The sequence below is a fragment of the Mirounga angustirostris genome, unplaced genomic scaffold, assembly GCF_029215605.1.
Source record: "Mirounga angustirostris isolate CCGP_5_RB_7025 unplaced genomic scaffold, mMirAng1.0.hap1 SCAF_9, whole genome shotgun sequence".
NCBI classification, from domain to species: Eukaryota; Metazoa; Chordata; class Mammalia; order Carnivora; family Phocidae; genus Mirounga; species Mirounga angustirostris.
This window is the reverse complement of record NW_026991717.1, coordinates 7268126-7290674: the sequence shown is the minus strand read 5'-3', so window position 1 is coordinate 7290674 and position 22549 is coordinate 7268126. Positions and strand designations below refer to the sequence as shown.

General features: G+C 43.4%; 1 protein-coding gene across 5 annotated transcripts in view; it reads right to left on the bottom strand.

Moving 5' to 3' along the window:
- The window catches only part of DET1 (DET1 partner of COP1 E3 ubiquitin ligase), a 35568-nt gene extending 13314 nt beyond the window's left edge, over positions 1-22254 (bottom strand). Inside the window, exons 1-6 of one of the 5 annotated variants that reach the window (XM_064569911.1) lie at positions 22131-22225; positions 17194-17235; positions 15151-16243; positions 12200-12387; positions 4646-4837; positions 1012-1665 (exon numbers count right to left, since the gene is read on the bottom strand). In XM_064569911.1, the coding sequence (XP_064425981.1) occupies positions 1476-1665; positions 4646-4837; positions 12200-12387; positions 15151-16233 (1653 nt within the window). In that variant the 5' untranslated portion in view covers positions 16234-16243; positions 17194-17235; positions 22131-22225 and the 3' untranslated portion in view covers positions 1012-1475. Of the gene's footprint in view, positions 1-1011; positions 1666-4645; positions 4838-12199; positions 12388-15150; positions 16244-17193; positions 17236-21621; positions 21890-22130 lie in introns of those variants that run through there. The other 4 variants (XM_064569910.1, XM_045899433.3, XM_045899434.2 and 1 more) reach the window with 4 other exon arrangements.
- Positions 22255-22549: the final 295 nt, after the last annotated feature.

Genomic DNA, 22549 nt, shown 5'->3' with positions numbered 1-22549 from the left:
CTTGAAACGTCTGTCCTCGGCCCTGGTTCACACGACACACTCCCATTTATCCAGTTCCAGCGTCCCTTCCCCAGAAGAGCTTTCCTTCTCCATCTCTCCTTCATCCTCCTCCACCATTCCCAGACAACCGCTATAGGGGCTTTGGCCGTACTGCATTAAAATTCTCTATTTCTCTCCTCATCCTCCACATCAGAGCACAGCATCTACCTGACTCATACTAGGTGCTCAAATCCTGTGTTGAATGCTGAATGAGAGTGAATTTAGCTGTTCAATACCGAAGATGATGAAATGAGCTGAACTGCTTTTAGTGGGGCTCAGTGTCTCACACCACATTTGTCATGTTCCCAAGGAATGTCAGAGGGATACAGAATCCATCTGCATCCATGGCACCTTTCACAACCTGCTCTGAAACCCAACATTTCGAGGCTGCTTTCAAAGTCAGAGGTTACTGAACAAGCTTACTACATAAATGGTGGATACATTACGCAAATGAAACATAACCAGCCTGACCAGGCCGCTGGAGGACACCGGCCGAGACCGTACAGAAGGAGGTGGGCCGGGGCCCAGCAGGTGTCTGCAGGAGCTGTGATGGCTCGGTCGTCCAGGAACAACCGGTCTGACGTCTTCGGCGACGCCAGGAGCCTGCCAGCTCTCTCCCCAGTCGCGGTACGTGCTACACAGCGTCTGTATGTGCTGTGGCCAAAGAGAACTGCTCACTCCTCCACCCGCATGACACAGACGGTACAGATGGGAGCATGCTTCCTCATGACAATGTGCAATTATGCCCAGTTCCTCCAGCTGTAACAATTACCAGGAGAAAACCCGAGGGAAGGAAACAGTCCTGGCCGAGAAGGCTCTTCCACACTGGCACACACCACTAAGTTCTCCCCAGGGTGGCTGCAGGAGCCACGGCCTCCAGCCCCTTTCACGGTCCATCCCGGAACCCACAGAGGTGAAAAGCATTCGGTGAGATCAGGACATAAGGCAATCATCAAACGGGATATATCTAAGTAAGAAAATACCAAGGCTTTATTATTCTTTTTTTTAATATAAAGACAGCCCTGTTGTCGGCCACATGGAAGGATGTGCACAGTTCCCGTGAGTCAACAAGACATCCCTGCTTCAGACTGCATATACCATAATGCCAAAGAACGGACGCCAAGGGGGAACGGGGTAATGCTCTCATCTTCATAGCAACAAAATGCAAAATAAGACAAAAATTAAATGGACTTAATTAATGCTGGACATTCCCACAGGGAAAAGACCAGAGGATTTTCAATCAATCAGTAGTTGGAGACCATAACAATTCCATTAGGCTGAGCCACCCCTCGCTCCTCTCTCTGGCTCTCCCCATGTGAGGCACCACAGTCTGGAACCAACAAAGCTGGCAGCCAGGAGCTCTTGCTTCAGAGTCCACCGAGATAAGCGGGGGGCAAGGTCTTGGAAGACCAGATAATTGGGCTTTGGTGAGGCACCTACGTGCAGCAGTGTCGCATATGGAAGTTAACAACATACTCAGCATTAGTCCTCTGCACCGAAATAGCAAAAGGCTCAAACGGGTGAAAGGTGAAGGCAACAAGGCGTCGCACTGTGTGGTTGATGGGGCGGCCCAGTAAGCCTGCCTGGATCTCAAACTTGAGCAGACCAGAGTCCCGGGCATAGAACCTGAACAGAACAAGGAGAGAAAGAGAAGATGGTATAGATATTCACCACCATCTGGGAATCTGCACAGCACGAGAATGCAGCAACTCGTTATTTAATCTTACAGTATCTCCTCTTACATCAGCTCCAGGTTACCAGAAATGCAAAACCGCCTTCGTCTGAGCAGCTCATTTTATGCACAGGGGCATTATGAATTTTACTGCGCTGTCCTGAATCACTGGGTCATTTCTCTTTCCCAAGATGACCCTTAGTCACGGCCTTAACTACAGCCTACCCTTTTCCAGAAAAGCTGCCCCGAGACTGTCTAGGCCAGGCTAGAAATGAAATGCAAGCCACGTGTATACTTTTAAATTTCCAGGTAGCCACATTAAAAAAGGTAAAAAGAGAAAGGTGAAATTAATTTTAGTAATATATTTTATTTAACCCAATACTGGTATCTAAACTATTACTGTTTCAACCTATAATCCAGGTAAAAAAAAAAATTAATGAGGTATTTCACATTCGTTTTTTGTGTTAAGCCTTTGAAATCTGATGTGTGACACGTGAGCACGTCTCAGTATAGACTGGTCACATTTTAAGCGCTTAACAACCACATGTGGTGAGTGGTTACTATCCTGGACAGCGCAGATCTTGGCCCATATTTGAGTTTTTCATTTTTAAGAACAGATTCTTTCGGAAGGTCCTTCTTTTTCACACACAAAAACAAAATACTAAGTAGTTCTTCATTTTTCATCTAATACTTCCATTCGTCCCCATACTTGAAGACATTTTCCCATACGCAAAATAAGCGTCCTTGGGTATCAGGAACTAGAGATGTTCAGGGGTTGGGGCTGAATTAAGGGAAGTCCTAGAAAATGAAGAGCTCTGAATTACAGAGGTCTATAACTTCCCTTTTGGAAAGCAAACATATGGCAGATATAAAGATATTCATAGCCTCTGGCTCAATAATCCCAGTTCCATGAATTTATATCCTCAGAATTTAATTTAAATGGAGGACAGAGTGATATGGATAAAGACGGCAACTCCAGCACAGCTCCCATGTAAAAATGCAGGAGAATAAAGGCTCAGTGACAGGGGACTAGTTCAGTCAACTGCGGTACATCTAACTGAGGGAATAATATGCTGTCATTAGGACTGTAACTCTGAGGACTATGTAACAACACACACAAAAAAGCAGGCTACAAAGAACGACGCTAACCAGGATTACAACAATGTCCATGTGAACATGCGTACTGACAAAGACTAGAATGGAACATACAATACAGGTGTTCAAGTCATGGCATTTCCTCTTCCAATGCCTTTAGTATCCGCACATTTCTCATTTTAAATTAAAAATAAGTGAAAAACCCCTTTAGTCAGCGGCAATAGGCATTCCCAAATTTGTTACTTAGGTTACTCTTTTCAAACTAGAAAGGCAGGTTAGAAAGGAGAGGAATGTATCTCATGCTACCTTGACAATGTCAAACGAGGCCCGTGATATGCTTTTATGTGTGAAAACCACAGTCACCTTACCCACATAGTCCCCAACACACAAAGGGCTTGTAAGGTAAAGTGGGTTGTTTGAGCTTCTAAATCTAACTACCAGCTCACAGGAAATGTGCGAGGATGAGAGAAATCGTAAATACTCCTCCAGGGATGCAGTGAGCAGACTCCAGAATGTGGGCAACACTATAGGACAATTTCACTGCCAGGAACATAAGAGGGAAGCAGAACCTATAGGATAAAATGGACTTAAGGGAGTAGCGACCAAATGCAATGTATGATCCTGATGGGAACAAATGGAACCATAAAAAGGATATTTAAAAGACAACAGTAAAATGTGAAAACTAGGTACTTGGTGGTCGTCATAAAGTTTTGGTAATTTTCTTAAGACAGAATAATGGTATGGAGGTTATATTTTTCTAAGTCCTTATTTTTTAGAAATTCATGCCGAAATATCTATAAGTAAAATGTTATAAAATCTGAGATTTGCTTCAGAATAATCAAGGGTGGCAGTTGGGGGGGATGGATGGGAGTGGATGGAAAGAGATGACAACATTAACCATGAGTTGATAACTGTTATAACTGGGTGATGGGTACGTGCAGGTTCATTATACTCTTCCACATTTTATATGTTAAAAAAAATTAATTAAATTTATATATTTATAATTTATAAATAAATTCTATAATTAAAAAAAAATTAACTGGTTTTTGGAACATGGCTGCAATTTCCCAAAGGAAATACCATGAGCGGTGATTAACTGTTTAGAATGTGTTACACAAGCCTATTTAATACACAATGAAGCTGGATCATGAAACACTACCCACCACTGTTTCCATGTGAAAAAGGCCTTCCACTCTCCAGCTAAGGGTTCCAGGACCACACCTCCCCTGAAATCACCCCATAGGTGGTGGTGGTACAGGTCCTCTCCCTAGGACCTAACACAGCACACAGAACAACACAAGCTCCCAAAACGGAGAGAAGGGGGGGGTCTGTGGAGTGGACATTTGTGAGGGAAGGACTGCTTAGTTTTCAAGGTTCTAGCAATAACACAGTAGTCTACACTCCAAAATTTCTCAAGTGAGGAAGCAGGAGTTTCTCCAAAACCTGCCTGTTCCCCCAAATTATCTCTGCTATCTTTTCTACTAAATAACATGAGGGGATAAAATCATTTGAGTGAAATAAAATTAGGAAGTCTCAACTATAAACACTACTACGAAATGGTGTGTGCTTTCCTACCCTGGATATCTTTAAAAAGGAACAACACTTATCTGAATTGGATGTTTTGACGAGAAGCAAAGAGCAGAGCTACTTAATTTATGAGACTAGTGCCTACATGATCAAAAGCACTCACCACATATAGAAACAGCCTGTCCTTCCAATTCAACCCATGAGTACAAGTGGGCACAGTCACAGTGGAATGAGGTCCAAGGAGAGAGAGAGAGAGAAAGCGGGCCATCTTTAGCCCTTAGGCAGTTAGCAGCTGAAGCAGTGATGGTGTACCTGATAGGGTGATCTCCACAAGTCTTGGGTCGCTCCATGACAGACACCCACTTGTCATCGTAGCTGAAGAGAGACAAATCAAGGTAGGGGCTACCGCTGTAAGACTGGGCACTGATGGGGAGCTGGCCCAGCAGCCGGCGCACTGCCTCTGTGTGCCCTCCGTACTTGGCATTTACAATAGTGTCTTTAAACCTAAAAGAAAGCACCAGTGAGGAAGGCTGCGTTAGCAGGCACGCAAAGCTGCCTTGGATTTTAAATTGATAAAACATGTCTAAAAACAACTCATGCTGTAAATAGAAATCTAGATAGTGAAGGAAGTCAGAACTCTCACACATCCCAAATCTGCCTGGCTACAAATATTCTCAGAAAACAGAATTTGAAGTGGGAACATTAAGTTACTTTAGAAAAGTTAACAAAGACTCTCCAAACAAGCTTAAAATGAGTGTAACTATTCTATGACAACACTTCTGATACTCAAATCTACTTCCCCCAAATAACAGCCTCAGCATTAGAAAGGAGTTACAGAGCACAGAGAATCCCGTGGAGAAGAGCAGCCTCTCTCTGACTCTTCTTGGGATCAGTTATAAGCCAACTTTCATCAAAACTTTCGATAAATTCCTTATCCCTCGTTTCAAGTCTCGGAGCTAGCTGCCTGTACTCCCACAGAAACATCGGTATCTAAAGACCAGGAACATGGACACAGAGTCACGTATCTCACTTACTTTTAGTAATAACAACAAGAGAGCAATTTTTTCTCACAACTGTCATGAATACTAAATTTAATACCCTTTGACCAAGTATTTCTACTCTTCCAGAAATTTACCCAAAGGAAGCAATCCCACATGCAGAAAAATCTCTGTGCACATTCAATACAGCACTGTTTATGATAATGATAAATATATGGAAAATTAAAAACCTACTGGAAAACTGTAATTTTCAAAGATTACACAGTTACAGAGAAAATGTTTATCATAATGGTAAGTAAAAGAAACAGGCTACATTCTGTCTACACAGTATGATTAAAAAACAAAGAAAAAGGGGTGCCTGGGTGGCTCAGTTGGTTAAGCGTCTGCCTTCAGCTCAGGGGATGATCCCAGGGTCCTAGGATACAGCCTTGCATCGCGCTCCCTGCTCAGCAGAGAACCTGCTTCTCCCTCTCCCTCTGCCTCTGCCGCTCCCCCAGTTTGTGCTCTCTGGCTCGCTGTCAAATAAATAAAATCTTTAAAAAAAAAAAAAAAAAAATTCAGGCCTAAAAAAAGACAAAGAAATATATCAAAATGATAATTGTGTTTGTGTAATCACATTTGATTTTAATCTTTTCACTTTCCCATAGCTTCTTAGAAAGAGTGTCAAATATCAGTAATATATTTTTAAAAATCTCTGTATCAAAGCATATCGTATGGTTTAAAATTCAAGGGGAAAATAGTATTTTTAATCCAGGGAGAAAATATAACATTTCATCCCTGAAATTAATGGAATGAAAACTAATGAAATAAATTTAAAAACCTGGGGCACCTGGGTGGCTCAGTTGGTTAAGCGACTGCCTTCGGCTCAGGTCATGATCCTGGAGTCCCGGGATCGAGTCCCGCATCGGGTTCCCTGCTCAGCAGGGAGTCTGCTTCTCCCTCTGACCCTCCTCCCTCTCATGCTCTATGTCTCTCATTCTCTCTCTCGCAAATAAATAAAATCTTAAAAAAAAAAAAATTTAAAAACTTGAACGTTCCCAACTTTGTGGAGACTAGAAAGCTTGATGAGATGGGTTCTGATTTTTGTCTTCACCATTAACCTGTGATATTGGACGGAAATCAACAGTTCTCAGTTTCCCCCCAAAGAAAGCCTAGCTCTCAGTACTGCTTTTCTATTACTCCTCTTGATAGTAATTTTCACAGCCTCAGTGTAAATCATAAAATTAAATCTTGGGCCAAAGAGAACTTCTTTCTTTCCCTTTGGATGAGCTGGAATCAAAGACTGTGGGCTCTCTGGTTTTCAGCTCCTTTTCAGCCACGATCTAGTACTACCTCTCATAATCCACACTCTGCCTTGCCTAGCTCACTGACTTCAAATGATGGGGGCTGGCCCACGGCTGCATGATGATCCTAAGTCACAGCCTCCACAACAATCTCTAAGTTGAAGCAGTTCATCTTCCCCAGAGGCACTACCAGCTCCACTCTCCGTGCTCCTCACTGACAAAAACATGAAGCAGTTATCCCTGGGACGTCCTCTGGCGTTTTAACTCCTGGCTCACTGTCACTCTGCCCAGTTATGCCTCTCTTCAATTCATGGGCACTCCTAAATTCATAGAGATTATCCTTCCAGCACCTCCAGTACTAGGTCCCACAACCTCTCCTACACTTAATCAATTCCTCCCCACCTTTTCCTAAGCCATCAGCTTCCCTCCAACTACATAGTTTCAGACTATTTCCTGTACCATGCTTTTGTGGTTTATTTTCCAGAGGCTTCCTTAGAAAAGGTATAGGAGAGGTAATTTTTTGAGAACTTTCACGTCTGAAAAGGTCTTTGTTCCACCCTATTGGATATAAAATTCTAGACTGGAAATCATTTTTTCCACAGAATCCTGAAGGCATGATTTTATTGGCTTCAAGCTATCTGATGGCTTATTTTTTAACATGTGAAATGTTTGTTCTTTATACAAGTTTTTACAATTTTCTCTTTCTCCCCACTGTTCCAAAACTTCATTTTTAAAAGATTTATTTATTTTAGAGAGAGAGAGATAGACCGTGGGGGGAAAGGGGCAAAGAGAGGGAGAAAGAGAATCCTAAAGAGGTTCCACATGGCGCCCAACATGGGGCTTGATCCCATGACCCTGAGACCATGACCTGAGCCAAAATCAAGAGTCGAACACCCAATCCACTGAGCCACCCAGGTGCCCCCTCAATGTTCCAAAATTTCATGATGATATGCTTCAGTATGGGTCTTTTTTTCATTAGGTAGTTGATGGAGCTAATAAAGATTTAATAATTATTTATCTGGGGGCAAAAGCCATGATTTGCAGCACTTGCCACTTTCTGTGCTGTAAATCCTACTGCTATGGCCAATTTCAAGGTACCAATGTGACATCGCTGAATGTGGGGCTATTGAAAGATGAGCAGTAGTGCTTAACTAGATAGTATTTTCACCATACAGATAAAATAGATACAAATGCACTCAAAAGCATAAACAACAGTAAAGTAACTACAAAATAATTTTTTTAATTAAGGACATGATTTTTTTTTAAAGATTTTAATTATTTGAGAGAGAGAGAAAGACAGAACACGAGCAGGGGAGGAGTAGAGGGAGAGGGAGAAGCAGAGTCCCCACTAAGCTGGGAGCCCAACGTGGGGCTCAATCTCAGGACTCTAGGATGATGACCTGAGCCGAAGGCACACACTTAACCAACTGAACCACCCAGGCGCCCCCGAAATAATTCATTTTTAACAACGACCGCATTTAGCAATAGCTTGCAAAGATCCCTGAAAGCTTAATAAACTGGCTCTCATGAGCCAGTAGGAGTCAGTGGTAACACACCACTGAAAGGTCCTGCCAATCTCGAAATTCATGTTCTTCGCGACCGGAAAATTATTCACATTATTTCCTCCCCGTCATTTTCTCTACTGCGCCTTGTGGAAATAACCAGATGTTGGACATCCTGGGCAAATTCTCCAATTTCTTTGCATCTTTTTTCTCCCATTCTCCTACTTTTATCTGTTTATTCTATTTTCTTGGAAAATTCCTCAACTGTACCTAACAAAGTTTAAATTTCTCTTCTAGGAATGTTTTTTTTTATAGCTTAAATTATTTCAGTGATTGCAATGTTGTTCCTTTATTCTTTCTACTGTTTGTTTTATTTTGGTCTCTTTCAAAATAAAGATTTTCCTTAAGTAACTCATGATCCTTGGTGTCCCCCTTCTTTTTTTCTTGAACATTTAGTCTAACCTATAATGGATCACTTTCACTTATTTTTACTAAAAGATTAGTAAAATTGCGCATTTTAGAGCCATGTGCTCACAAGAAATAAAAAATAATTCCAATTTATATATACATTGTATTTTCAATGCAGCAAAGCATGAAAAGCATGACAAGATGGTTAATGAAATGTTACATTACGATACAATTCTGTGGGGGAGATAAAATAGATATACGAATTCAAACATAAGAAACAATGTAAAATTTCAAATAGTATTGGCACAATCTGCTCTCTCCTTTATTTTTTGTTTGTTTACTTATTTGACAGAGAAAGAGACATCAAGAGAGAAAACACAAGCAGGGGGAGTGGTGCTGAGCAGGAAGCGCTCTCCTTTTTGTATCAAATACTGAATACCAAATTCCTATGGCATCTAGATTCCCCAGGGTTATGTTTTAAAGTGTTGAGTTGGGGCACCTGGGTGGCTCAGTTGGTTAAGCGTCTGCCTTCGGTTCAGGTCATGATCCCAGGGTCCTGGGATTGAGCCCCAAATCAGGCTCCTTACTCAGCAGGGAGTATGCTTCTCCATCTCCCTCTGCCTCCCACTCCTCCTGCTTGTGCTTGCTCTCTCTCTGTCAAATAAATAAGTAAAATCTGGGGCGTTTGGGTGGCTCAGTCGTTAAGCGTCTGCCTTCGGCTCAGGTCATGATCCCAGGGTCCTGGGATGGAGCCCCACATCGGGTTCCCTGCTCGGTGGGAAGCCTGCTTCTCACTCTCCCACTCCCCCTGCTTGTGTTCCCTCTCTCGCTGTGTCTCTCTCTGTCAAATAAATAAAATCTTTATAAATAAATAAATAATATCTTTAATAAATAAATAAATAAATAATAAAAAATAAAAATTTTGGGTTATACACCATAAACGTATACAATGTTATATGCCAATTATTTCTCAATAAAGCTGGGGGAAAAAGGCTTGTAATAATTTTATTTTTAAAAATCAGTATTAAAGGGGGCGCCTGGGTGGCTCAGTTGGTTAAGCCACTGCCTTAGGCTCAGGTCATGATCCTGGAGTCCCGGGATCGAGTCCCGCATCGGGCTCCCTGCTCAGCGGGGAGTCTGCTTCTCCCTCTGACCCTCCCCCCTCTCATGTGCTTTCTCTCTCTCAAATAAATAAATAAAATCTTTTAAAAAAAAAAATCAGTATTAAATACACACTGAAATTGCATTTTCTGCAATTATTCAAATTTAACAGCAAAAAAATTTTAAGATCAACGTAAAAATTAATGTATGAGGATATCTACAGTTGATCAAAATCTTTTGGTGGTATGATACAAAATTCTGAGGATCACAAAGCTGGAACTCCACCTTTCTTCTCAACCTTTATCTTCTCCTCCTGAGTTCCTACAATTTCACATAATTCCAGATGCATTCTGAAATAACTCTCAAAAAACAGCTTCTTCTAATTACTGGGTGATTTTATTCATTTAACAAACACATAATGAGCTGCTCCCACATGAAAGACACTGGCCTAGGTGCTATGGGTACAGCAGTGAATATAACAGACTAGAATCTCTGCCCTCATGGGAGTTTACTTCTAGTGACTTGATATTTTGTCTCAGCCAGCTGTACCCAGCTTTGTAACTAGTTGATAATGATCTGCCTGATTTTAAAGCTATCTTAAAAGAAGAAAATTCAGGGGCGCCTGGGTGGCTCAGTCAGTTAAGCATCTGCCTTCAGCTCAGGTCATGATCTCAGGGTCCTGGGATCGAGTCTCATGTCGGGCTCCTTGCTCGGTGGGGAGCCTGCTTCTCCCTCTGCCTGCCGCTCCCCCTGCTTGTGCTCTCTGACAAATAAATAAAATCTTACAAAAAAAAAAAAGAAGAAGAAAATTCAGGGGCACCTGGGTGGCACAGTTGGTTAGGTGTCCAACTCTTGGTTTCGGCTCAGGTCCTGATCTCAGGGTTGTGGGATCCAGCCCCTCACTGGGCTCTGCACTCAGTGCAAAGTCTGCTTAAGAGTCTCTCTCTCCCTCTCCCTTTGCCCCTCCCCCTACTCTCAAAATAAATAAATCTTTAAAAAAAATAATAAAAAGAAGAAAATTCATTCCAAAATGAAAAAAGCAAGTTCTGATCCATGTTCTGCCTCCAAAAATCCTTCTATACCGAACAGAAATGCTTATAAGGCAGAAAATTTATGTGAACCAGAGAAAAAGGAAAAGGCAAGTAACTTGTCTGAAAACCAATATCCATCTATTTCTAACTGAGTACTATGCTTTTATATAAAGATGATGCCACTACATTAATGTATCTGCAGTTCATTTTTTCCAGTGGCAGTGATGCTCATTCTGAGTCATCTGTTCACTCTGGTCTGACCTATCTTGAAATTTAAAGCAGGTATTTTCCCTAACTGGCTAGAGTTGGCGGAGCAATTTAGTTTGTGGCGTCCAATAAGGCACTGACTGACTAGAGTAGGATTCAGCTTGGGCCAATGGCCCAAAGTAACCATTCGTTTCACAATAATATACTCAGATAATTACATCTGAAACTCTGGTTCATAGGAAGACCTGGCTGATGGGGGGTATTAATTTAGAGTGACCCAGCTGTTTGTGGAGGGACTCCAAGTATGAACATCTGAAGGTCTCTTCTTTGGGTTGGTCAATTTCCCTAAGAAAAATCTCTAACCTCCTCCGGGAGGAGCATAAGCCTGGCTGCCAAATCTGATAAAGGGGACAGGAATCTTACTTTCAGTTTGTTGGTTTTCACTTAATTCTTGTTTTTAGCATGACAAATCTCATCCCTACCTCAGCTGTTCCTCATGAACGTGAAACCAGAGCCTACATGGTTCAGTTTCTCCAGAGGCTAAACCTCCAGCCTTCTGAGGAAAAGACAGTCACTTGGCAGAGTAGCTTAGAGAAGGGGGCTAGAGGGCCTGATTAGTCCTTTCCAGACCTTCACCCAATCCTCCTGTTTAAGACTACATCTTAGGTATCTTCAGAGGTACCTAGGGCCTCCAATTCTCCAACTCTTTCCAGAGTTCTCCAGAGCAAGGCAACTTGTTTCTTGATGACTAAGCTCTGCAGTCTTAAGTTTTTGTTCTCTGAAGTGTGCCAAGTTGGTTGCCGATGATCAGGTAGCTTCTCAGCTCCCAACACCGATTCAGAGCTCTCTTCTGTCGCCAATCATCTCCTGTCTCCAATGTCTCTCCTCTCCCATTCTCTTTGCTCTTGTTATATTTACACCTCTTACTCCTTTATTGTCATTTTAGTGGGGTTTGGGGGTGGAGCAGAAACAAACACATGTGTTCAACACATCATGTTTAACCAAAAGTTCTAAAATTATTTCCTTAGTCATTCACCCAAAAAATACTTAAATGCTTGATAGGACATCATGAACATACAGCAATAAATAATAAAGACACAGTCTCTATCTTTCTACAGCTCTTAGAGCTCTCCTTCCTCTAGGATGAATCACAGATAATGCACAAGTAATTCCACAGGTGCTGAGAGACAGAAAGAGGTTCAGGATGACCCAAGGGGTTACAACAGGCAGACCAAACCAAAGCGAGGTGGGCAGAGAGAATACAGAAAGGGTTTTTTGGAGGACATGGATTGTCTAAAGAAAAATTAAGTCTGTTAAGCCCAGTGGAAGCGCTTACCGGCGCTGGATCTGCCTTGCAAAATTGTTGCTGGAAGCTGAGCAGGGAAACTGGACTTCACTGTGTAGGGTAGCGTTACGGAAGAGGTCACAGAAGTTCTCAAAGAGTTCTAGAAGCTCATCTGATGTATTCTCAAACACGGCAATCACCTCTGTTGTCACCATATTGTATACCACAAAGAAAGATGCCTGCAGAAGAACAGAGAGAGCTATGAGACAGCTAGGTATACTGCCATGCCTTGGAAACTTACCACTTGGTTAAGAATTCAAACAAGTGAAACAAGCAAACACTTCTGCTCCCACACTAGCATAAAAACATGGCTCCAGGTGGTTCTGGGAGAGGAGGAAGCCTCGGTGCACTTTATCATTCAAGGGCCATCAGTCATGGCCAGTACTGCTGGATTTACCACCATATCCGTGCTGCTAGAATTACTGAGCTAGCCTGCGTATATGTGTAGAAAGGGTTCCAATCTTTCATTTCTGACTCTGCAAATTCAACATTTTTCCTTCCTAGTATTTATTTCCTACTTGCTCCTCAACCTAGCCTGAAATAAAAAGCACTTTTTTAAAATGCCAGATTTAATTTTCCCCTGCTGAGAAAGTGATTGGTCGCCTGTGGCTGCCTGTTGGCAAATTATTTTCTCTTGTATATGTACAGTTGAAAGTTCAATTTAGGGACATTTATTTTCCCTCTTAAGATTTCTAACATGCAGAGAGACACCTGAAGTACACTGTGTCCTAAAACTGCCCAGGCAAGTTGTAACCAAGCAGGGAACTGCTGCTGAACAAATGAAAAATCAGGGAGGCATTTTCCTTTCTTTCTTCATAAATGTTCTTTCAGCCAGGAGCATTTGGAAGATACACTTGAGATTTGTAGCAATTAAGATCAAAGGGAGAACCTGAAAAGCATTCAAATGCCATAGGTGGCAGAGTTACTACCTTCCCTGAATGGGCCCCTGGGTGACTAGCCCTCTAAACCATCAGTGCTCTGCTCTGCCTAACAGGGAAGCTCCAGGAACCCCTGGGTTTTGTCCCAATGAATGTGGCAATGTGAATCAATCTGCAAGCTTTCAACAGGACTCTAGAAGTTTTCAGAACGTTAAGATTAGTACTCCCCCTCCTACGATGGGAGTTTAAGTCTCCATCATCAATTCCTGGACCCACATGGCCCACCTGTTTTACTAGTCATTAGTCATTCCCAGAGCTTTCATTACATGACTTCTGCAGTCACCTGGAAATTAAATATGGCTGTAAATTAAAGAGGCTGGAGAGTAACCTGAGAATAATACCCATAATATTAGCAGGGCTTTGTGTGTAGATGTACTTTTTCTCATTAACCTTATTGGAACCTATCAAATTAAACTGGGGAAGGGGGTAGGAGGATAACTAGGGCAAATTGGGTTTAAAGTTACAAGCTCTGTAAGCAAAACACTGAGCACTAGTACTGAGTCTAGCCAAAATTTATTAGAGCTACCAGAAATAAGTGGGTCATGTTTTAGCAAAGGGAATAAGGATAATCTCAAATGCGGCTATCAGAGACAACTTATTCCCTCCAAATGACAAAGGTAATTATAGCTCAAACCTAAATAAAAGATTGACTCATGTCCTTTCTATAGACCTGGACAACACTTTAACCCTCTCAGGGCTCCACCAAGATCCATCATAAATATGTGAATATAAAATTACACATACCTTACTAGCCTTCCCTCCAGGGCAGACTGGGAAATACAGAAGGGGACAGAAGTCAAGGGTGTCACTACCAATCTCCCATGACACATAAGATGGACCAGACGCTCATTTGTGATGGTTCAATGGGCAACTTCATCATTAATAGGGAAGAAAAGAATCCAGAAAAACTAATCTCCAACCGTATTACTCCCCACCACCCACCTTTTTTTAGAATATGCAAGCTATGATTCAAAAGAAAAATACTGGAAAGCATTTTACCATGGATGGCTGGTAAGGTCTTAGGAAATAGTGTCCTCCACAGTCTCCTATGACAGAACCAACTGCAAGTCAGTGGAAGATACGAGGCTCAGCCCTCTTTGTGGCTGACTGGTTTGCTCTCTATTCTGAATCCCCAAACTTGTTATCTAAGGAGACATTCTGTAAACAGGAGAATAGGGAGCAAAAGTACAGAAAGGTAGGTCTCTTTCTCAACCAACACTAAAGTGGAGAGCTTCTCAAAGAGAAATGCCCCAATAGCCTGAATTACAACACGGTGTTTCAACCCAAGAGTCTTGGAAGGTTTCTGTGCCCTTAACACCACTTGATTCCCATTTGAGAAACAGCTCTCTCCCCTCCAAGATCTTTCATCCAAACTGAAATACCCTAGGACCTACAGTCCTGATGATTCACTTGGGGGATCAGAAGTTTCGGCTTCCTTTTAATCTTTTCACTGCTCTACAGCCTATGGTCCAGCACATGGGCAAGGTCAGGGTAAAGTCATAAAACTTAACTGCCAGATTAACTTACCTATTAGTTACCTCCTAAGGATTTTATGAAGAAGTACACTGACATTAACCACTTAAGCAGGAAAGGCCAAATTTTTAGAAAAATTTTTCGGTATGGTGGGCTCATTCTCACTCCTAGATCTAAAGCAGTCAGACCAACAAGCACAGTCTCACAAAGTCAAGGCAGGATTATCCACCGGTAGTCCAAATTTTGACCCTGTAGCACTTGGGCTTCTTTCTCAAGGGAACTGAAAATGCTCTGCAGAAGAATTAGGGTAATAATCACCGAGCTGACCACCTCACATATCAATGACTTGAGTTTTAGCTTCCATTTGTCCAAATAAGTACATGTGGCCGAGAAAAATGGAGCTATTTTAAGTTTGAGGCCCAAGATAACAAAAATTCAAGAGCATGGAAAACGCGAATTCTGAGAGGCTGGCTATAGGCAAAGAGAAACTTTCCCATTTTACCAAGGGGATGGGAGGAGAGCACTTCATACCTGTGATGGATCTGTGACCCGCAGGGTTACCACGTCCTCACTGGTGTACTTGATAAACAGATGGTTTTCGTCCAGAAGCTGCATTTTCCACATGCGCAGCTGCCGCAGCTGGTCAAAATACTGGAAGAAGCGCCTCTTGGCCATCGCACTACCATCCTGCTCTGCCCGGCGCCACAAGTACACGAGCAGTCGGTGTTTCAGGGAGTTGATGAAGGGGTCTCTGAAAGGGTTGGCCATGCCCGTCTGACTGTCCCGCTGCACCTCCGGGCAAACGGCTGACACGGTGAGGAGGTCATCCTCATAGCAGAAGCGGCCGATGGTCCTCACATCAATGAAAGTGCCTTCAGGGGTCACCTGGAAGACGTGGATCGTCTGCTGCTGCACCGACAAGATGGCCAGGATGTTTTTGTACAAGTACAGCCCTTGGTTGTGCGACAGGACCACTTTATCACACTTGAAGGTGCGGGTATCACATAAGCGGCCAGTGTGAAGGTCAATGATGTGAAGGGAATAGTCCTCCAGAGGGGACCGTGGGTTGGGGGTCACAGATTCACTGTTCCGATACACCTCGTAAAAAGGCGGGTGCGGCTCATCCGGGAGGTAGGCAGCTGAGCCCACGATAACACACCGGCAGTCGTCGGTGAAGAGGCTACACTCCCGGTTCAGGTGCTCCCCGTTGGCAGCTACGTTGGTAATATGCAGCAGGACAAAAAAGCGTTCAAAGAGCCGGCCGCGGATGTTGACTGACCGCTGGTCATTGCCATTGGACAGGATCTCCCCCTCATAGCCCTGCAGTAAGTCCTCAGCTGCCTGGCAGCCCTGGTATTCATAGATTTCAAGAGAGGTCTGGTCTGAAGAGAAAGCAATAAAGTAGCGCCCATCAGGCGAGAATTTACGCAAGAAACAAGGAGGCTTTTCAACATTGACGACTGTGAAGTTGGGGAAGACATTCTGGTGGAATACTCGGACCTGATGCCAGTGGGTACCTGCCTTGCCTGAGCTGATTCGTCGCTGTTCCAAGCGGTGAATGACATTTTGGTTCTGGATTCTTCGAGGTTTGATGGTGGAAACATGATGATCCATTATCACATCTCTGCGTGGAAAAGTGAAGTCAAGAAAGCAAAACAAAATTGACCAAAACATAAATATACACAAGTCAAAGAGATTTTCCTCCTTATACCCCGGACCTAAGAACTCGCAGGGTGACAGTGATCAGCATTTCTCCTTCCTAGATTATAGTCAGAAAATGGTCCTGACATATCTGATTCTAAAAACAGGTTTGAGGGAAGGACCTAATTCACTAGGAAGCACTCTTAGCTGTTGGGAATATCCAACAGAATAAACATAGAATTACATCAAATTTGTTCAGTGTAAGAGTAACATTTAGTGCACGTTCATTAAAGAAATGTATTTACTGGCTGTTAGGATGTCCATACTACCCTGGGTGGCTCAGTCAGTTAAGTGGCTGCCTTTGGCTCAGGTCATGATCTTGGGGTCCTGGGGTCAAGCCCCGCATCATGCTCTCTGATCAGTCAGCAGTGAGTCTGCTTCTCCCTCTCCCTCTGTGATCTCTCTCTCAAATAGATAAAATCTTTAAAAAAAAAAAAAGTCCATACTACCCAAAGCAATCTATAAACTCAATGCAATCCCTAACAAAACCCCAATGGTGTTTTTTGAAAAAACAGAAAAATTCATCCTGAAACGCACATGTAATCTCAAGGAACCCCAAACAGCCAAAACAATTTTGTAAAAGAACAAAGTTGGAAGACTCAGACTTCCTGATTTCAAAACATATTACAAAGCAAAAGTAATTTAAAAAAAAAAAAAAAGTGTGGTACTGGCATAAAAACAAATATAACAATGGAATAGAATAGAAAATCCAGAAACAAACCCTCACAGATGTTAACTCAAGATTCAGGAAGTTCAGAGAACCCCAAATGTGATAAACCCAAAGAAATCCATGCCCAGACACATTACAGTCAAACTTAAAAACTAAAACACAAAGTAGAAATCTTATAAGCAACCAGGTAGATGATATATTACCTGGAGGGGAACAATTCAAATGTCTGTGGATTTCTTGAGAAACTGTGGAGACCAAAAGGAAGCAGAACGTTTTTGAATTGCTCTTCTGGGTAAAGAGTCAAATCTCAGCTAAAAAAGCAACTCTTCAGATTTTTCCCTACCTTCCCATCCATATCAACCCTCATTCTACCCTATTTTATTTTCTTCAGCCCTCGTCCCATTTTGAAATTATCTTGTTTACTTTGTAGTATCTGTCACCACACACCGACCCCAGGGACCCTGCCCAATTCTAGGTGAATCCCATCACCTAGAGCAGTACCTGAAGCACAGTAAGTGCTCATGAACATGTTAAATGAATGAATGGAGCAACATTCCAACATGGGCCTTGCAGGATCAAGAATTCACTAGGCAAAGTAAAAGAGGAACATTTCAGAAAGAAGGAAGCCTAAAAAATACACTTGGAAGGAGTGTGGCACGATACATTTGGGAAACAGAGTAATCCCAAGTGGTCAGAGCCCAGGGAGCACAGAGTGAGTGGTAAGAGAGAAACCCAGAAAAGTAGACTGGGGCCAGGCTGGAAAACACCTTACAGCCCCCTCCACGCCACACCAGCTATTATACATTTTAAGCAAGGGAGTAACTGAGCCAATCTATATTTTAGAAATAAAAACATAACACACAATGTGGTATTTGTATATATTGTTTCCTTCTAAAAGGAATCTGAAATGCTTTATGTACGTATAGATGCTATCTAGTCAAGTTAAAGATGTGCATACCTCTATGACTGACCAAACTAAATTTATCAAACTGCTAGTCACAACTCATTAATGAGGCCTTGAAATCAATTTAGTGGATACAGTTGACATTTTAAAAAGTGGAATAAAATAAAAAATACCACATTGTATCACACATAGTAAGGGCAAATACTATTTCACGAAACTTGTTTCAATTGCATATATGAATTCTATGCACTGGGTGAGGATGTAAAATATATTTCCTACTGATCTAGACTACAGCAAGAGAGTGCGTACTGTCTGACCTCAGGCCAAATCTTGTCTGTCTGCTTGTTTTTTGTAAATAAATTTTTATTGGAACACAGCCATTCCCATTCATTTACACGTTACCTATGGCTGCTTTTGTCCTACAAAGGCACAGATGATTAGTTGAGACCAAAGACCACGTGGCCCACAAATCTGAAATAATTACTGTCTTGCCCCTTGCAGAAAAAGTTTGCCAACAGCTGATCTTGAGCACTGGTTCCTAACTGGGGCAATTTTGTAACATCTGGAGACAGTTTGGTTGTCCTAACTTGGGAAGGAGGGATGTTATGAGTGTCCAGCAAATAGAAGCCAGGAGTGTTGCCAAACATCCTACAGTAAACAGGACAGCCTTCCACATTTAGACCAAGATGTCAATTGTGCTAAGGATGAAAAACCCTGATCTAGAGAAATGTCTGCACATGAGTAACATGAATGTCTGCAGCAGGATTGTTAGCAACAGCAAAAACTGACCACACTCCAAATGCCCATGAACAGAAGACTAGATCAATTCTTCCAGGCATACTCATGCAGTGGAATCTTATGAAGCAATGAATCAATGCACTACAATTATATATAACAACCTAAATGAATCTCAGAACACAACAATGACTGAAGAAAGCAAGCAGCAGAATATTTTTATGTGATTCTCTTTATATAAGCTCCAAACAATTTCTAGTTTAAGGCTATCAATATATATGGTATACAATTACAGAAAGCAAAGGAATTTATAAACGTAAAATTCAGAACAGTGGTTACCTGTGAGAAGTAAGAAATGGGATGGGGATTGGGACACACTGGCAGCTCTGAGGTTGCATTTTTTTCTTGAATCAGCATTCACTGTACTGTCATTCTTTAAAGATTACATATACTTTTAAAGTATTATTTGTACTTACTCAAAAAAAATTTTTTTTTAAAAGATTTTATTTATTTGACAGAGAGACACAACAAGAGAGGGAACACAAGCAGGGGGAGTCGGAGAGGGAGAAGCAGGCTTCCCGCCGAGCAGGGAGCCCGATGCAGGGCTCCATCCCAGGACCCTGGGATCCTGACCTGAGCCGAAGGCAGATGCTAAACGACTGAGCCACCCAGGCGCCCCTCAAATTTTTTTTTAATTAGAAAACAGTCATCGTGAAGAGAACACTAAGGTAGGACAGTAAGATGAAGCCAGATGTACAGAGAAACGCATACCATGTGGACCTGCAGAACTGCCAAGCTTCTAATTTGGCCCTGATTTTTCTCAGCAGACAAAGAAAAAGGAAAAAACAGTTACAGAATCTGCACAGCCAATAAGATAGAAAATAGATGCTTGGAAGAAGCACAGCTCTTCCCGCCACTGTTAAAAGCAATCTCTCTCATAAGTTTTCTCAGAGGACCTTGGCTTGATAAAGTGAGCAATATCCTCCATATCTGAACAACAAATATACTGAATTTCACACAGCTACTCCTTGTAACAGTGACAGTATTGCTGTGGCTATTCTGATACAGCCTAAAAAAACACACTATTAAGTGTGTGTTTCACTGCTTCACTCAATCCCTGCCCAGGGCAACCCTGCCAACCTAAGGTGGGGGCTAGAGTCAGAGAGGGTGACCAGAATGGGAAGACAAAGGCAGATAAGGCCCAGGAATGGGAGGACTAGGCATGAAATACCATCTAGCAGACAAATTGCTGAGTGGGATCAAGTATACTACAGTGGTTCAACTTAGAAAGAGCCACTGATCATATTAAGCAAAACAGATGCTTAATTCTAAGAAAACTGATGTACACTTTGTATAGACCCATCTTAAATTCTCTGATTTGTCTTCTTAAGGGAAAGACACCAGTAACTGGGGTGAAAGGTGTGAGGGTGTAGGGTAAGCGGAGCTGAGGACCTGTTAGCTTCAGCTCCAAATTGTACAGAAAATCCTCACTGAATTTCCTAACACCTCCTTCAGCATGCATGCTCTCTCTCCCTCTCCCTACACACACACACACACACACACACACACACACTATTTTATATCACACAATTGTGATTTTTAGAGACATGGTGGAGTTATTTAAGACTTTTTCAACTTGTTCTCTTATTGATCTGATTATAAAAATAATACATGCTCATAAAAACTCAAACACTACGGAAAAAGTATGAAATGAAAGTCCCTTTGGGGCGCCTGGGTGGCTCAGTCAAGTCAAGCGGTTGCCTTCAGCTCAGGGCATGATCCTGGGGTCCTGGGATCGAGCCCCGAATTGGGCTCCCTGCTCAGCGGGGAGTCTGCTTCCACCTCTGCCTCTCCACCTTGCTTGTGCTCTCTCTCTTGTTCACTCACTCTCTCTCTCTAATAAATAAAATCTTTCCTGAAAGAAAAAGAAAGAGCCTTCTAGTCACTGTGAGAATTATTATGAAAAAAAGAGTCAGAATAACATGATATTTTCCCAAAAGCTGGCCCTCTCCCAGCTCCCCCAGTCCAGTGAATGGCCCAGCTACTCTCCTCCTATCAGGAACCAGAAACCTGAGAGTCTTCCTCGATACCTTTCCCTCCGCCCCCTGATCGGTCAACAAACTCTGGAGGTTTTCTCTCCTACGAAAGAGCCCTCTAATCTTCCACTTATCTCTATCACAACCTGCCGGTACCCTTATCCAAACTTTTATAATTTCATGTCTGCGATACTATACCAGTTTCCTACCTAAACCCACTCCTTGCAACAGCCAATCATCTTTTCAAGATGCTTTTGTGACCACGTCCTTTCCCCTACTGGTTAAAACAGGATGGTATCTTCCCACTGCTGTTTATGATCAGAATCAAAATCCTTAACATGCCAATCAGGGACTCAAAGGTCTCAGCTCTGCCTCTCCAACCCCATTTTTTCCCATTAACGCTAACCATTTCTTCAGCAGGGATCCTACCTCCTGCCTCAGAAGCTTGGCACTTGCTGTTAAGTGAAATCTAAAAAAGCTCTTCTCCTCCCTTTGCTAACTCCAATTTCAGACATCAACCTAATGGTCTCTTCCTCAGAGAAGTCTTCTTTCACCTCCCCCTTAGCTAAAACACCAACCTAAGAGCCATATCTTGCCTTCACAACACCTGTCACGCTTGCAACTTTGTCTCTGCATTTTACTCCCACCTGTGGCACTAGATGGTGAGCTCCTGACCAGTACACATATTCTGCCCGCCCCATCACCGTACTGGCAACATCTTCAACCTCATTTCCTGTACGTCGGGCCTGCCTCACTCCAAGTTCTTTGCCAACTGAGGTATCCACAGGGGCTGTTCCCTCTGCTTAGGGCATCTTTCCCCAGGCCGTTGCGTAATTTCTCAAGTTGCAGCCTAAGTGTCATCTCCCCCAGGAAGTCTTCCCTGATCATTCTCTCCAAAGCAGGCCTCCCCATTACTTTCTCTGTCTTCCTCATAGTAACTGCCACAATGTGCATACCTACTTTTCCTTGCATGGCTGTGTTTAATGATGGGAGTCCCCCACTACACCGTACTCCCTAGACAGGAAGCAACCATGTCCACTTCGGTCACCACAGTTTTCTCAGAGCCTAGCAATGGGGCTGGCCCCTCGCATGCGTTCGCTACGCTATTTATGAATGAAAGAAGAAAGCCCGGCTGAAAGGGGCCACAGGCTTGTCGTGTGGCACTAAGCAAGTCCTTTCCCCCTTGCTGCGTCTCAGCTTCCCCACGACGGTCGGCGCACACACCCCTCAGTAAGTTGTGACGCCTTCCAGAGCGGTAGGGGGATACCGAGGGGCGGGCATACACACCGAGCGGGCGCCCCCGGAAAGAGAAGCCCGGGGCGGGGCCTCAATGGGAAGGGAACGCTCAGGGAGGGCGGGGGCCGCGGGGCCTCGGCGTCTCGCGCGGAGGAGTCGGGAACCCGGGGAGGCCTCGAGGAAAGCCTGACGAGCTTGGAGGCTGGCCCGAGAAAGGAGAAGTCCTCACCTGTACGGTCCTGGTTCAGAGGGCCGGGGAGAGGGAGCCCCCGGCCTGCTCGGCGCGAGCCTCCCCCAGCCCCGCCCCCGCCATGCCTCCGGCCCCGGCGCCCGCGGCTGCAAGTCCCCGCTTCCGCTTGCCACCGGAAGTGCGGCGCAGCGAGAAGAAAAGGGGAAGAGAGCGCGGCGGCGTCAGCGGACGCTCAGAGTATTACAGCGCTCCCTGGTGCCCGGAGGGGGGAATCGAAGCCACCGGGGCCCAGCAGCTGCGAAGGAAAAAACCGAAAGCCCTAACCTGGGCATGTCAGTGATCTCGGAAGGTAATGTTTCGGGGCCTGCTGGACACGTCTGCAAAAACATGGATAAAGATTAATGTTTCACCTCTTGATTAGATGCGCGCTTTCATCGGCGGAGGAACGATCCGCTCTG